Raw genomic sequence first — 17,669 nt, forward strand, 5'->3', positions numbered from 1 at the left:
GGGGATCAGTTATTGAGGATTGGAAATGGCACACAGTGGGCTATCCCCGCGGGACGAGACTCCTCATTTCCCAGCTCTATCATAAAACAAATCCAACAACAAAACTGCTTCTTAACTTTAACATTTGCCCCTCGGACAGAAACCCGTCATCTGTGTGTCTGCGAGGACGAAGGTGGAGACGACGGTTTCCTGAATTTTGATGCGGAAAGTTCTGAAGGCTGTGACTGGATTTTTGTGGCCGCTGAAGTTATTTTCATGTCAAGCGCCGTGACGGAGGTTTGAGGGTGAGACACCTGCCTCTGGGATCACCGACGGACGCAATCATCTGCGGACGGATCGGCGACGCGACAAGCGCTCACAGAGAAGTCTCCCGCGGCTCAAGGTACTGAAATTAGCGCAAAAATCCACCACAGAAAGTTGTTTTCGATCGGTTCGATCGCGCTGGAGATGTGACAGAAGTTTCTCTCGACAACCTCTCTGACTTGCGATGCCCGGCAACGCGGGCCACGTTTCAAATAGACTGTTTAAATACAACAAGTTGTCCGCCGAGCACTTTATAATCGACGAGCCGATCCGGCGGCGGCTCGGTGTTACAGGTTGATGGGAGACGGTGATCGAAACGTCGTCCACAATAATGACGCGCTGCGTGATTGATAAGGCGATGCTTTGCAATTAAAACACATCGGAGCGGACTTGAGGTCTACCCCCGTGGGTAAAGGCATTAAGTCATCAAGTCCGCACATCTTTGCACTTCATCCTACAATACGAGCGCATTGGCATCAATCTGATCCGTGCTGGCGATCGGCTAATTGCGTTTTATTATATACCATTATGATTCTATGGAGCAGAAAATGCGATCCATTTGTATCATCCTTCTTCCGCCGTTTCTCCCACACTCGCTGCAAAACATCACACTAATTGCCTTTATTAGTGGATCTTCATTTAAGAGCTGTTCACTCACGAGTAATGATTTTCTTTTGCGCAAATATTTCTGACGTACAGCCTGCCATGATATTAACTAATCGGCAGTTTTCCTATGGAGAGATTCGTGCATATAATTGATGGTAAAAGAAAAAAAAAAAAAATCTTTGATGAGCGCATCCACACGGGTAATCTCATCTGCTCTCCAGCGAGAGTCTGGGGTGTTGTTTCTCGCCACTCCACCGACCACCAGGCACATTTTAATAGTCTGCTCCACATAGTGATGTCGGTCTAAGTTCCCCCACACACACACACTGTAGGCTACAAGGCCATCAAACCAGAACAGATCAAAACAGGCCTGTAACCCAGTTCTAACCCACATCCCATATTACACCCCACAGCAAGTCTGGGAGACACAAACCTGAAGAATGTGACCATCTAAGTCAGCTCATCATGAGGCAGTTTGTGTGAGATGAGAAACTGGGCGAAAGACGGACTTGACTGGAGCCGCCAATGTCTGTCTGTGAATATCTATCTATCTATGAGACATGGGGCAAAACGGCAGGCTGTCACTTAAATTTCTCCTATATGTTTTCCTTTATAATGTTGTCGGTGAACTTTACACATCTCCTCCAGTCTCCTGTGAATACTGCATACCGCACAATACCACGCAATGAGTCATGTAATGGGGTTGCTGAAGGAGGGCTAACTCAGGAAACATAAAAAAAAAAAAAAAATCATAGAAAGGATGCAAACAGATTTTCCTGACACGGTTGCTCAACAGTTACTTGAACTTGAGAGTGAATCTGTGCAAAATAATACAAACGCAACAACAAACCCTCTGTCCAGGAAGGACATCTAAGTGAACTCCAGCAACAGAGAATATAAAGTGTTTGACCTGTCAGTACAATATGTTAATATCTCTCTTTAAACACTCTGGCAATGTATGAGTGCAGCCTCTTTGATCTCAGTGGTTTTAATGGATTTTTTGTGGTAAGGGTGACCAGTGATCAGTGTGTGGAGCACACACTGATGAATAGCTAAATCAAATGCCCATGCCCTCAGCAAGTGTTTCCAACCAAAGGCCATTGCTTTCTCATTATAAGTGGCCAGGGTTTGCAGTCAGTAGAAGTGTGTAGAGTAACATTTTGCAGTGAATTCTATCGGTGGATGAGCTGTAAGGAGTCCCAGGCTGTGATACTAACCATCATAAATCATGCTGGTGGGAGGGTAATGGATTTTACCTGTTATACTAGCTAAAGGCGCAGAGTCAGCCAATATATCAAATCACATCAGTTGAGAAAATCATTAAATCATCCGTTATCTTTCCACACTCGAGCAAAGCAGGGAGGAGCCCATCTTAAAGTAGAAATTCATGAGCTTGATTTGTACCAAGTAACAGGTGAAAATTCATGTTCTGCCGGGGAAGAAGGGGGGACTGGTGGTGCTGCTGGATCATATTCTCTGCAGTTCCTGCAAAGCAATCAGTTAGTACAAAATACTCTGTTCCTTTCCTTTACTGTACTCTTAATATTTTCCCCCAGACACAACCCTGTGACATTAGTAATTTGCAATTATGCCTCAGTCGATTCTACACTTGAGTCATTTCTGCTGGACCTGTGGAGCGGCCAGCTTAAAGAGCAAGTGTCACACAGTCAGTCACTGAGTTGACTCAGTAGTCTGTCTCTATGGTAACCGGGACAGGCGCACATGCTCCGCAACACAATTATACTATTATATTATTTTTTACATACACTGACATGTATGCAGCCACCAACGCCTTTATATATGTCTTTTTTTTACTTTAAGGCCAAATATTCTAAAATAAGGTCAGTATATTTTAAAAAAACAAGACTTTTGATCTCTATTAATACCTTTTTAAAATAGTAATTGGGAATAATTTTACTTCTACAAATGGGGAAAAAAATGTAATTTTCATGTCACACCAAATAGATGATGATGATTGATTGGTGTTATTCACTTTGACCATAAATAACTAATGAAATACATGATGCATTACATACTTTACACACTATATTTGGCTTAAAAAAACAGGATCCACTGCTCCATTCCACCATAATTTGTGGCATTTCTTTAACAACCACACAGCTATTATGATTCAATTAATGCAGATGTTTTGTGCCCAAAGGTATTTGTCCTCAAAATGAGAATAATACCCCTTATCTCAGAATGCCCCAGTTAACGATTCATTTTTCTATCCTCTCCCCATGAAATGTCAACATTCTTGAAGACAGTTTGACAGCTTCCTGTGGTGCAAAAGGGGTTTTTGGCAAAACACATGTGGAGCAGTTTTAGGATGGTGGTTTCAAAGTCAGGGTGAACGAACCAATGGATGGCCAAGGGGATGCTGGCATTTCTGCATTGTCCACTAACCCAACATGTGTGTGGTGGTGGAGGAGTGGGTTTGTCCTGTTTGTTAACTAGGATGGTACCAGTTTTTCAGAGGTCATTGTTATGACTGGGCCCAGCACCCATAGCCTCATTAAGTGGGAACTGTGTCCCTCTTGGGAATGAGACCGACTGTGCGCAATTTACCACAGGTGGATTCAGGGACTGGAGAACATGCAGAAGGGTACAGCTGGGTGGTGCACTGTGTGTGAGGGCTGCGGGTGAGACCCAATCAGACCTTGCAGTTTGACTGATGTTTAGCTGCCAGTGAAGTCTTTCACCTTCTCCTCTGTGCGAAGCGCAGCAGCAGCAGCACTGGCAGTGGGCGCTGAGCCTTTGGGGAGAAGAAGAGGGATAGAGGATTGTAGACAGTTGCCAGGAGGAATGTTGGAGTTCACCGTCATCCAAAATGGCATCGGAGGAAATGGGTAGATCCAGCAGGAAGGGGAACGGAGCCACAATGTGAAGAGACATCCCCTTATTTCTGCATCCACTGGAGAAATTCAAACATTCTCTTTTCCTTTTGAAGTTGCTGCAACTATTTCTATATTCTGATTGTGAATGCAACATCTTTGTTTTGTCCTCTTTTGCTAATTTTGTTTTGTAAGACAACAAATCCACTTTTCTTTAAATATTAAAAGGCTATATGGTTATATAAACGAAAAACAGTATTTATCCCCTGCACTTTTGACATGCGGCGTATTTATTAATGCATTACCTGGTAGTAAACTTTTTAGAACAGTCAGATTTATTAATCACAACACTTTGGGAACATTTCACTGAAACTTCAACCTCAGTGACAAGAGACTCTTAGTTGACACGGTGGTGGACAGGAGTGAGAACCACTTTTCCTCATCGTAGAGCCATTCCCAACTATAGAGGTCAGTGGCAGGTGAAGGGGTATGCTTGGGCGAGCTTCTCCTGCAGATTGTGAGTCTGTGGAGTGATGCCCATGCTGAGCATGAGTCACGAAACACTGACTCTCCAGTCCAGTTTTGTGCTTAGACTTGGCACCCCTGATGATCTTAATAAGCTGGGTTTTGGCCAGGCAATGTTCTTACTGTGCAGCAAGCCTATTGTGTGATGTTCCTCAGGGTCTTAAACTCTATTGCTGAGCATCCTCATTCTCATTCTTTGTTTCAAAGTTAACTATCTTCACAGGAGATATAGCAAATAACAGACCCATCAGGCAATTTGAGACTGTCTTTGAAGGTCCACCTCCATACTGTGGTACAGGCTGCCCTCAGTTTTTCTCTATGTTGGAACCATCTGGACCATTGCATGATCACAGCACGAGGCTATGCGATAAATGCTGCTTCACTGGTAGAGTTAAAGTTCTCTCCTCAGCCAGACAGTGAATGCTTTGATTGTGTTTGGAAAGATATTTCTGAAGAATATCTGTTGCTCTGGAGCACCTCCATAAGTGTCTGGCTCAGAGTGTTGGTTTGTCTATTTGTGCAGAATGATTTTTGCAGCATACAGCGCTTAAGAGAATCACAGTATGTGCCCTTTAGGCTGTGCAGAGCTGTAATAGCTCTGCATAAAGAAGGTACAATGTCTACTCCACTCATACAACTTGTGGTACAGCACAAGTCACCCAAGCATTAGCCAAGTCCATGTCGTCCCTTGGCAAAGCTATCGCAAACTAGCTCTGCCATTTTGTCAGAATGGGTAGTCAGTGCATTAATGACAGCAAAAAGTTTCTGCAGTGCATTTTACTTTCTCAGCGTCAATCCTGGTGATTTCAGTGTTGCGATGCCCAATTCATTTCTAATATGAGCCCCATTTGTTTGCATTCTAATTGTAGAGTTCAGTCCTTACCGCAGCCAAGAACTTCATTATGGAAATGCCGAAAAATCTGTTTGATTGTAGAGTGGCTGGCCAGGATTGACAGACACATTTCAACACACTGGAAGAACTAACTTATTGTTCCCCCCTTTGATTTTATGCTGAGTTATGTATCGCGATCTGCCTGCATCAGCCTGCAGTCTTGTGGGTCTACCACACCATCTGGGATGGCAGATGATAACCAAGTTTTTCAGGGGAAAAAGCGCTGAGATACAGAAAATGTCACTCTAAGTTGTGTTCAGCAGTTATAATTTATCCATTTTGCTGCTCAGGTAGTGAACTTTAGAGAGACACGCAGTAGTCCAGTTGTGAAAAATCTCAGCACAGATTCCCCATCGCCACTACCTTAGAGTGCTTTGAGATGAGGGGGAAAAAATGGATGCTGTCAAGCTTTTGATAAAATATTTGTGAGATAGCTGAGAAATGTGAGATAAAAAACGCAGGCATGGTGTCTATAATATTTTACCGATAAGAGATTCTCACTGAGTGATGGCAAAACGCATATTTCACAAACAACATGAATTTGAATGTAAATGTAAACAAAGGAAAAAGAACACCAATTCGGTGTGGCTGCTAGGCACGGTGCCATCTGGAGGACAGGCATGAGGCCAACTGGAAGACATTAAGTCATGAGTGTCATCAACCATAACAATCATGTCACTATCAAAGCACGCCTATTCATCTTAGAAGTGGCTGTCACATGGAAGGGGGACGGTCACAGCTAAAAAACCATTATGACAGTAATCACGGTTTTCATTTTTAATGGGAGTTTTGTAAAGATAATGTCATCTAATAAATTCAACACGCAAAGATGATGCAAATGTCACTTAGGCTAAAGCCCATATCACGTTACCAACATTTCTGTGTTTGTAAAGAGTCATTTTGTGAGAGTGTGATCATGCTACTCAAAGGACAATGCAAAAGAAATCATTTTAAGGATTTGAGTGATTATACATCTAAATTTCTTTAACATACCTTTTTAAAAGCACGTGTGGGACAGCAATATGAAACAGTTCAAATTAGATGTAGAATGATCCTTAATGTATTATTCACAAACGATGTTGTTGGGATGTTAACTGTCAGTTGTGGGTATAAGAGATGTGATTTGGAGCGTATCCGCTGATTATGTTTTTACTCCCGCTTGCCTTTTTTTCTCTGTATGCAGAAAGCGCACTCACCATATATGCTACATTGACTAGAGGCTCCCCCTGCAAATGTAAAAAGGGACACATCGATAACTGAGCAATTAGTGCATCAATAACCTGCACTTCCAATTTTAATGTATTCAAAAGGAATTGGATTTCTCATTGGATTTCTGTATATTTGTGCTTTGGTGTCTAGCTTAATACACATTTGCTTTGCTCCTTTCTGGAACATTGTGTCACGTGAGGAGATAGAAAATATATAGATTTGAGCTCGGAATAACATTGCTCATTTTCATGTATATTTCTATCTTTCTCGCTCACAAGCTAAGGATGCTTATTGCCTGATCCCTACACTCTCAGCCAATTCTAGATCCTGTACCTGAACAGAGCTGTGCTGTTTGTAATCTAACATTATTTTGATTTATTGTGCATTTTTTGTTACATGATTCAAGAAAGACACAATATTTTTATGTGGACTAGTGTAGCCTGGCTGACGAATAGAGTCTGCACTGACACCACACATAGAAATGAACTCTGCATGATTAGTGAGTCATCACTCCCAGGCATGCCAAACACAGAAAACTGGTAAAATGCTGCCTCCACTAAGTTTTCCAGAACACTGGACCTTGATACTTAACCTTAATGTCTTCTCCTATTTCAATTACTAATAGAAGTCTACACACACACTCTCACTCTCACACACACGCTCACAGGAAATAATTATAGTCCAAAATCATTGTAGCATGAAAAAAAAGCCAGAATTCTTTAGCTACAGGGAATACAGATCAAAGAAGACACTAAAATAATGGGTTGTAATTACAGAGTTGAAAGGTTCAAAATCAAACATAATGATTACAGTGTTTGAGGTAGCCGGTAGCAATAGAGTTGATAGAAATTTCTGCATTGTGCATTGTGCATTGTTGCAAGCTTCATGTGATGATAATGACCAAGTTCTCATAATCTGAATGGGAAGAAATGTCTTCATTGCCTCCATGACCCTTAGTATTCAAGCCCTTGTTACTAGAGTTCTCCCTGATAGTGAAACAGATGAAATAGTTTGACTTTGTCTATAGAAAATATCATTGCAGGTTTGTAAGGCTTTATTTCTAGGGTATGTTTGATAGCAGAGGTTACTTTTGAGTTACATTGCTTCCCCGCTCAATGTCAATTAGTGTAATACTAAAATAATGAGTCTCTTAGGCTGTGTAGATTTTTTTTGTGTGTTACATTTTTATTTGATTATGCAGCTGAAACAATCCACGCTGGCCCTCAAGTTTGTTTTGTGTGTAGACCCACACGCTATAATTTCTTGATCCTACGTGAATGTCTATGAGAAATTTGTAAAGTGGAGCCATTCATTGCAGCTATTGAAGCTCTGAGACAGAAAAGAAAACATGTTGAGACACAGTTAAAATATGGCTGCATTTGGTACATTTTTTTTCTTTTCTTTCTTGTAATTATAGTGTGCTTCTAGGCTTGCTGTAGGTTTTGGTAGAACTTATTGACAATAATGATGAATGTTACTGCTGTAGCGATATAATAGAACAATACAGTAGAGACTGTTTGTTTTTTTTCATGCTGACTAAACGTATTGTTGTGAGTTCTGTGATTTTCCTTCATAATAACATTTATAGCTAAATGTTTAAACATCAATTCCAAAAGGAAATAACATTTTGACACAAATGCTCTTTTCTCATTTTGCAGGCAGATCTTCTGATGACCTAATGGATTTTACAAATTTACAAATAGTGCTATTTTGTGTCCTGGTGCTGCACTGTGGTTCTGCTGAAGGCAGTATCCTGTACCGGGTCCAGGAGGAGCAGCCTCCCAACACTCTTATTGGCAGCCTGGCAGCAGACCAGGGCCTGCCAGACTCGGGTCATCTCTACAAGCTGGAGGTGGGTGCCCCTTACCTGCGTGTCGATGGAAAGACGGGAGACATTTTCACTACAGAGATTCCCATAGACAGAGAGACTCTTAGAGACTGTCGATCCCTGGCCAAGGGCAAGCCCTGCTACCTGGAATTTGAAGTATCAGTAACAGATCTGATACAGAACCAGAGCCCCCGACTCATCGAGGGACGCATTGAGGTACAGGACATCAATGACAACACTCCACAATTTCCCTCCTCTGTGCTCACCATCTCTGTCCCTGAGAACACAATAATGGGGGCACTATTCTCCATACCTCTAGCTACAGACAGGGACTCAGACAGGAATGGAGTGGCGGATTATGCTCTGACTGCAGGGCCAGATGCAGCAACCCTGTTCGGTTTACAGGTGGCCGATGACAGGGGAGGGAAGCTCCCACAGCTCATTGTCCTGGGCAACCTAGACCGTGAGTTAAAGGATTCCTATGACCTTACCATCAAGGCGGTGGATGGAGGCAACCCTCAACGCTACAGCAGTGCTTTGCTGAGAGTGGTAGTCACCGATGCCAATGATAACTCTCCCAAGTTTGAAAAGTCCACATATGAAGCGGAGGTGTCAGAAAACAGTCCGGTGGGGCACTCCGTGTTGCAGGTAAGATTGTAAGGCAAATATATTTGTTTTTAAGAACTAACTTTAAATCAAATTGCAGTCTGGGAAGTGAAGAGTTGTATACAGCAATGTAGGACTCTGTGAATCCAAATTAGAGACATGTATTTTCTGGTGTTATACTTATATAATATTTAAATATGGCTTTATGGCCAGAGCACTACTATGTTATGATTGTGTGTGTGATTAAGTTGCTCATTGTTTTTGGTATGCTATTATACTTGCAGAAAGTTGCACACAATCAGAGTGTAGGAGTAATACAATCTGTGTAGGATTTTCTCTGCATACCACTGTGAAATTTCTGTCATGAAAAAGAGCCCCGATGTTTAGCCATATGTTTTCATATTAACCTTTTCTCATGCCTTTTTTTAGAATAAAAGAAAAAGAGAAAACAAGCGAGTGACTGAGAGAGGGCAATAATGAAATATGCCTAAATAAAGATGTTTATTTGCTGTGTTTTGAAGTGATCAGGCATCTGTTAATTCATTTATTCATTCATTCATTGTAGAGAAAATCCTACCCTGACTTGACTGTTAAATCTATAAACTGCACATAAATCACAACTTTAACCACAGAATTCCTTGTGTTGTAGGTCAAAGCAAATGACTCTGACATGGGACCTAATGGAGAAATTGAGTACACCCTTCACCAAGCAGTAGACCCAGTTCCGAAACTGTTACGAATTGATCGGTCCACTGGCATAATCTATGTCAAAGGACCTTTGGACAGGGAGGAAATCAGCAGCTTGTCCTTCTATGTTGTGGCAAGGGATAAGGGTCCTCAACCTAAAAGCTCTAAGACATTTGTAACTATTGAGGTGACTGACCAAAATGACAACGCTCCAGCTGTTGAGATTCGTGGGATTGGCCTTGTGACACACAGTGAAGGAGTGGCTAACATTTCAGAGGACATGCCAGTGGGAACAGCCGTTGCTTTGGTGCAGGTGTCTGACAAAGATGAGGGAGAGAATGCTGTTGTCACTTGTGTGGTTGCAGGAGATGTGCCCTTCCAGCTCCGCCCTGCCAGCGACTCATCCAGTGACAACAAGAGGAAGTATTTCTTACAGACCACCACTCCTCTTGACTACGAAAGGGTTAGGGATTACAGAGTTGAGATTGTGGCTGTGGATTCTGGAAATCCAGCACTCTCCAGTACAAACTCTCTGAAGGTTCAGGTGACTGATGTGAACGATAACTCTCCAATATTCTCCCCGACCCTTTTTGAGGTAGATTTTGCTGAAGAAAACCAACCAGGGGAGAAGGTTTTGGATGTTACAGCTTCGGATGCTGACAGTGGCACTAACGCCGAACTCCTCTATAATATTGTTGGAGACTCATCTATCAAAGGTCTGTTTGAGATTGACCCAAATACGGGCGAAGTAAGAGCCCGAAGCCCGCTTGACAGAGAGCATAAAGAACGCTATGAGTTTCGGGTCACCGCAGCAGATAAAGGGTCACCTGTTCATAAAGGAACAGCAACTGTTGTAATAAAAGTCCTTGACCGCAATGATAATGACCCTAAGTTCATGCTTAGTGGCTACAGCTTTTCAGTTTTGGAAAACATGCCTCCCCTCAGTCCAGTTGGTATGGTGACAGTCCTGGATGTGGACAAAGGTGAGAACGCTCATGTTCACCTATCTGTTGAGCCTGATGGAGGGAAGTTTGTTGTTCAAAATGGAACAGGCACCATTCTTTCAAGCATCTCATTTGACAGGGAGAAAGAAAGCAGCTATACTTTCCGACTAAAAGCAGTGGATGGAGGAGAGCCACCCCGATCTTCATATGTGGGCGTTACCATCAATGTACTTGATGAAAATGACAATGACCCTGTGGTCACCAAGCCCTCCAATTCTTCCTTTAGGCGCTTGTCACCTCTAGCTTCCCCAGATAGCCACGTTGAGATAGTGGAAGCTGAAGACCTGGATAGTGGGCCTAATGCTGAGCTGGTCTTCAGTATTGCTGGTGGAAACCCTTACCAGTTATTTCGCATTTCCCCCTCCAGTGGGGAGATCACTCTAGCAAAAGAGATGACCCGAAAACACGGAGGACTACATCGCCTAGTGGTGCGAGTGAGTGACAGGGGGAAGCCTGCACGTCATGCCACTGCCCTGGTCCACATTTATGTCAATGAAACCATTTCAAATGTCAGCTTAGTGGAGGCCCTAGTTGGACATAGTCTTTACACTCCACTGGACAGGGACATTGCTGGTGATCCTGACAATGGTTTTGCTGCACAGCGAAGTAACATTTTGTTTGGAAGCCTTGCTGGTGTGGCAGGTGTTGTCATGTTGATTTTGGTGGTGGTATTTATTCGACACCGGATCCAGAGAGAAACTAAGAGTGGGTATCAGGCTGGGAAGAAGGAAACAAAGGACTTATACGCACCCAAACAGGCACCAAAGAATGCTAAAGGGAAACGAGGAAAGAAAGGAAAACCCCAGAAGTCCCCAAAACCACTCGGGGAAGAGGAGGAGGTCAGCCTTCAAAAGAGTCTTAAGTTCAACCTTGATGGAGTCAATGATAGCCCCAGGATACATCTGCCCTTAACATATTCGCCAGGAAGCCCTGATATAGGCAGGCACTACCGCTCCAACTCCCCCTTACCCTCCATCCAGCTGCAGGCCCAATCCCCCTCAGCCTCACAGAAGCATCAGGCTGTCCAGGACCTTCCTGCTGCCAACACCTTTGTAGGGACTGGAGGAGATGACAACTCTACCGGCTCAGACCAGTACTCAGATTACAGCTACAAGACCAGCCAATCGAAGTACAACAACAAACAGGTAAAGTCATGCGTTACAAAATATTGCTACTGTCTAGATGGTCTCTTAAAGGACTGGGTGGTTGATGTGTCACATTGTTAGATGGAACTGCGGAAGGATAATTGAATTTTAAAACCCTCATGTAGGACTATGCTAGTTACTGTAATATGCAATGATCTACTTTTAAATAATAACATGATATAACATGATATCAAATTTGAATAATCTGAATGGCTTTTGCTATCATTGTGCCATCAGTCCAGATTGTTAAAATGTAAAATGATACTTAAAAATTCATTGCAGATTTGTTACTGTCACTTCTAACGTATTCACAGTTTTATTCACTGCAGAACTGTACATAATGTGTAAAATGACAGATTAAGGAGAGACATGGCTACTCCCATTTGAAAAGCATATAACTTTCTTAAAATGAAATGAAATGGTATTCCCTTAAATTCTATCGGCCGCAAAACACTTCCATGGTCACATGAAAGACATTAATATCCTTTGGGAATAATGTAATAATAATATTTACAGTTTTTGGAATCCAGTGCAGATAGATGGATTATAGTATCAATTATTTTTGTCAGTACAAACTGCAGTGACATGCAGTTTTACCATTTATTTTACTCCCGTAGAACTTCTCTGGAGGTTGAAATTGGATATACAGAGAAAGTTGTTGCAAAAATGAATAACTCAAGAAATGTTTTTGAGTGTTGCACTACTAGAAACCCTGAAATGGCCCTTTATATTTTGTTTTTTCACTCAGGTGGGTAGTGGAGTTGAGCAGGGAAGGTTTCTCATTTCTCACTGACTTCCTTCTGCTCTTCTGCCTGACCTCTAGTGCTCTGATCTCTGCAGGTCACTTGCTCTTATCTCCCTGGTCCTTATGCTCTTATCTCCTCTTATCTGTACAACATTTGGCAAGGCTTGAATCGCCATGGAAACAGAAATATTAATAGACTCAGAGGGGATTACGAACGGAAAAATTGTAGAGTCTAGGGATAGAAAGCTAGTGTGTCTCTAGGTTTCTGTGTCATCTGCAAGTGTATGAATGTGCATCTTGGACCGGGCAAGTGTAGATGTGTATTCGTGTGTGTGTTCGGAGGGATAAGGCAGGCTACTATTATCCTTAAATTGTATGACATTGTGTATTATACAGCAACATGTCCACATGTCATGATCCCATCAGTTTATTGCAACAGCAATGCATGCACTATTGAACTGCATCTCTTTAAGTAACTACTGTACAGAGCTTTCATTCTACATCAAGAAAATAAAACACCCAGCATAAAGAGGAAGGTAGAAACAGTATCCTATAATTACAAAGATCCCCTAAATCCATAGACTGCCTACAAACGCAGCCAATCATGTATCCATGATTGGAAACTTAACATGAATGATAGCTTTCACCACTTCTGAAATTAACTTTACATGAATGATAGTTTTCACCACCTCTGAAATTTGCCGAATGATAACTGACATATTTGTAAATCACACAAATACTGTGTAGTTCTATGAAACGCAATAGTCACATCGCTAGAGCGGCATTCAAGATGCTTCCACACATCGAATCACAGTGTCAAACTTCTGAAACAGTTTGACATTCTCCGAGGCTTTGCAGATGGAGTTTGCCACATAAAAATTAGCAAAAAAAAAAAGAAGAGAAAAAAAATCTGCCACTGATTTTTGAACATGTGTAGGTGACACATTTTCTGAGAAGATATCTTCAGAACCGGTATCACTGTTGGCTGGCTGGTCGCTGTAGCAGATGCTAGCTGACAGCTTAGGTGATCACAAGCCTTTGTGGGTGGAGTCAGTTTACAGAACAGTCACCACTGTCTCCTTGATGGACAACATAAGGGACCGAAATGACTACAAGCCACAGGGTGTGTCTGGGTATTTGTGTGTAGTGCCAATCTCCGTGTTTGTATGTAGATTTGCTACTTAGTAAAAGAGTGCTAATTGTAACTGTAGCACAGATGTAAGCTCTCAGCACTTGTGACAGTGTTTGTGGTTTCTCAATATGATAACATAAATGCGTATGAGACATGACTCAAGTGATTGACAGGCTGTATAAAAACATGGACAGATGTTGAAGCTCATGTGACATACCTCAGCAGATGTTGTCTCATGTATGGCATCCCCTCTCACATCAGGAAGAACAGATTGACCAAAATATATAATTAAAGTAACTGCCAAGTGATGTGACAGATGTAGAGTGGTGCCCTTGGTTTAATTAACTGTGCTACACTCGACAATGGCTTTTCATTGGGAGCGCGGTCAGGTGTCTAGGTTTGTACTAAACTTCTTGATATGACGTCTGAAAAAGACTGCTCGTGCTTTTACAGATAATGAGCACACGGAATGTGATATGCATTTTTCTTAGTAAAAACTCATTTTAAAAGGATTTTAAAGCCATGTGTCACAAAGCTTCTTTCTTTTTTTAAATTAAGGCATTTCACTTGTGAACACCAATCTATTGTTGGGTGAAATCTGAGTCATTGCTCAACAAGTTAAAGCAGTCTCATCTGGAAACTTTAAAATGTGTGTGTGTGTGTGTGTATGTGTGCATGTGTGTTATAGTTTGGTCTTTATAAGCATGAGGCTGACTTTTAGACACTGACAGTGAGTACATGTTTAAAACATGAGGATATTTTGCTCAGTCCCAACTTCTTTAATGGACTTGCTTTTTAGGGTTTAGATTAGAATTAGATTAGGTTGAGGGTAAGGATTGGAGTTAGACATATAGTCATTAGAGTTTGGGTTAGGGACAAGGGAATGAATTACATGACGAGGGGCCAAGACAGTCCAATACAGGACCTTTATTGACAAATCAATGCAAATGTATGTATGCGGTAGATTTGGTAGGTAGTGGCAGGTTAGGGATGTACATAGAGATTATTTCACCGTGAATGTACATAGACTAATAGTAGAGACAGGCATTAAACATACTGTACTGGCTTTATCGCTGATATTTATTTACATCTATTATGTAGCCTTTCTTAACTGTAGATGTATATTGACCTCATTAATTGATTTGTCTGTTAGACTGTACTTCATTTATTCATCAGAGGATATTTTGATTTTATAGAAAAGATCTACACCTATAAATGCTAGCCTTGAGAATAGCCTGAGGCTGGATAGCAAAATATTTAAATATCATAGATGCAAGGAGGCTTGTTTATGGTGCCAAAACCTAAACAGATGTTTCAGATGTCCTAATTTGACTCTAGTATTATCTAAGCATGTGCCAGCTATATGCGCAAAGCTATGATTGTTTTGTTCCCTATACTAGGAGCTAGAACTGCTATCAATTTAGAAACATTTTGATCTTCTCCCAAGAGTCTGTAGAGAATTTTTCAGCCCTCTAATTGCTTTAGATTAACCCACTTTGGTACAGAATTCCTGAAATGCCGTTTCCGGGATGTAGTATATTACAACAGACATATTGCCTCTGAACACAGTTAAAGGCAGTTTGGCAAAAAAAAACATCCATTGCCTCACAGCAAATTCAAAATAAATCCTTTTTCTAAAATGCTTGTTCAAAAAAAAAGCACCAGAAAATGACAGGAATTGACTCAGACATCCGCAACCCTTAACCACAGTTGCAACCAGTGGTTGTCATGTACTGTATGTGTCTAGAACCAATGAAATTCAGAACCATGGACACTGCTTTTTGCTGCCAACAGTTCCAAAGTCTCTGTGCAGAAAGAGTAATGTTGCATCACAAGCAGAGAAAAAGACGATAGGCATGCGTGAGGCAGCTATAGACAAACTCCTGTCCTCCGCTGGTCCTTTCTTAATACTTTAGAATTATACAAAACACTAATTAGATGTTTGAAATGCTAATTTGAAAGAGTGCAGTATTAAACTGTGGTAAAAGTGGTAAAAGCCCACCAATACTTCGAAAATAAAGAACCTGAACCTTTTTCTCTACTATTCCTGATAAGACAAGCAATTTTTTAGCAAGACAAAGCCCTAACAAGTTCAGATGTACCATCAAACAAACCCAAGATTGTTTTAACAAACATCTCGGCGTGATAGGGTCCTGTAGCTTCTCTGTGCTCAACAGAGGTCCTCACAATAGCTTTCACACTGCTTGCACCTGTTTGGGTAATATTGTAATTAAAGTGGGGACATTGGGAATTTTCCTCAGGGTCTTGGCAAGTCAAACCACTCTCAGGTGGATGTCACCTTTGTTATTTAGCCTGGGTAGGCATTTACATACAGAAAGTAGGGATATTTCAAAGGAATAATGATCAATATGGCTATGTTGATACTGTGCAAATGTCACATAAAGCGATAACAATTTGAGAAGACATTGCAGATAATAGCTTTCCCTAAATTATGATTGAAATCTAACACTGCTAATATTAACACCATATTTATATGAACAATATATTTGCACACACACATGCACACTCCTTTTACTCATTCAAATTCAGTGTTATGGGAGTTTGATGACAGTTTGAATGTATTCTTTGAACCTCTAAATGATTTGTTTAATTCAATTCAGATGATGCCAGGTCACATTTGCAGTCCTAGTGTTCATGCAGGATGAGTGTCTCAATGGTAGCTTCGCATGACTGGAACAATAAAGTTGGATATCATGAGCATCTTTACAACAACTATCTTTGTTTTGGATTCCTCCCTCGTCACCTTTGAATGTGTGATATTACATGATGGTTGCTGGAGAAACCAGTGACTCATATTAGCCATTAGAGTTGATAATTAGCCCTTTTGGGTCCAAGAACTCGCACCTTTTTTCACACTTCACTTAATGAGAATCCTACATACGAACAAAACACACTGTGAGTTGTGCGACATACTGAGAATCCTGTGTTACATGGCAGTCATGTCTGCTTTAAAAGCTGCAAATTCATCATTGCATTCACGCTACTGAAATGCTTTCTTTATCAAAAATGGATGACTGTTTTCTCCCTATGGGCTACTCATTCATCTCCATTTCTTCCTGCAGCTACCTAAAGCCACTCCAGTGGATTGTTAGGCCGGAAAAGGGGTAGAGTGAGTCACTGTGAGTCTTAATTAACCTGCTTCTTTGTTAAGCAGGGGCTACACTTTGTGAACTTTAGGCATCCCTTTGAGCTGGGATTAGCCCAATTTGGCCCAACACTGCTGTTTGAACTCAGCAGAGGTGTATTACAGACGAGGCTGGAGGCAAAATTTGCACTTGTTCTACAAGACTGTGACACATTATTCGCTCTTACCTGTACTCAAGACCAGTGGAACCTAGAAATCACTGAAAATATGCCATCTGCCCTTCAGTGAATAGTTGGGAAAGCAAGGAGTGCAGCTGACTTATTTTCCCTATCTTTTCCTATCTCGGTTTCCAATCTGCCTTCCAGTATTTTTTTCAAATCGGTACAACTCGCATACATGCACACACTCGCACGCAAGACACACACACACACACAGCTCTTTGTGCACCACATATTTGTCCTGGCTGATTACCCAGAAAAGGAGGGCTAGAAGGAAGGAAAGTGAGGTAAAAAGCATTGTAGATGCTGGAATAATTTACCCTGCCTGTACTGCATGTTTTGCTTACTTTTATAGCATAGCAGTATGATTCAATGCATTGTGTTGTATCCTGCATTGTACTGAAAATGCCATGTTTTGTTTAGTCACCATTACTGCTGCCATTCCACATCTTAACAACATTATTTCCAAATATTGGCCCATACTGTCCTATGCTTGTTGGGTTCCCAAACCTACTTAAGTAATGGCTGGTGACCTATCGTTCATAATGCACTATACCAAATAGTGTAATGTATTTTTATAATCACGGAATTGCTGCTAGTACAGTTACATAGCTGAAACACCTACCTTTCATCATAGTATAAATGTGTATATATATATATATGTATGTATATACACCAAAAACTTAGTTTGAGGAAAATGATTATTTTTGACTTGGATAAAGTGACATTTGGAAACAAGCACAAAGGGGCTGTTTTAAGAGCAGAAGCCAGTAATGAATGTATGGCACTTTGATCCAGACTTGATGGAGCCAAGGCATGGTTGGATCAA

The 17,669-nt window shown here is 41.3% G+C and overlaps 1 protein-coding gene across 1 annotated transcript in view; it reads left to right on the forward strand.

Moving 5' to 3' along the window:
* Positions 1-8,047: 8,047 nt before the first annotated feature.
* Positions 8,048-17,669, forward strand: part of pcdh1a (protocadherin 1a) — a 70,861-nt gene continuing 61,239 nt past the window's right edge. Inside the window, exons 1-2 of the mRNA XM_070844024.1 lie at positions 8,048-8,845; positions 9,453-11,639. Of these exons, the coding sequence (XP_070700125.1) occupies positions 8,048-8,845; positions 9,453-11,639 (2,985 nt within the window). The remainder of the gene's footprint in view (positions 8,846-9,452; positions 11,640-17,669) is intronic.

Source organism: Pempheris klunzingeri, chromosome 14 (genome assembly GCF_042242105.1).
Source record: "Pempheris klunzingeri isolate RE-2024b chromosome 14, fPemKlu1.hap1, whole genome shotgun sequence".
Taxonomy (NCBI): domain Eukaryota; kingdom Metazoa; phylum Chordata; class Actinopteri; order Acropomatiformes; family Pempheridae; genus Pempheris; species Pempheris klunzingeri.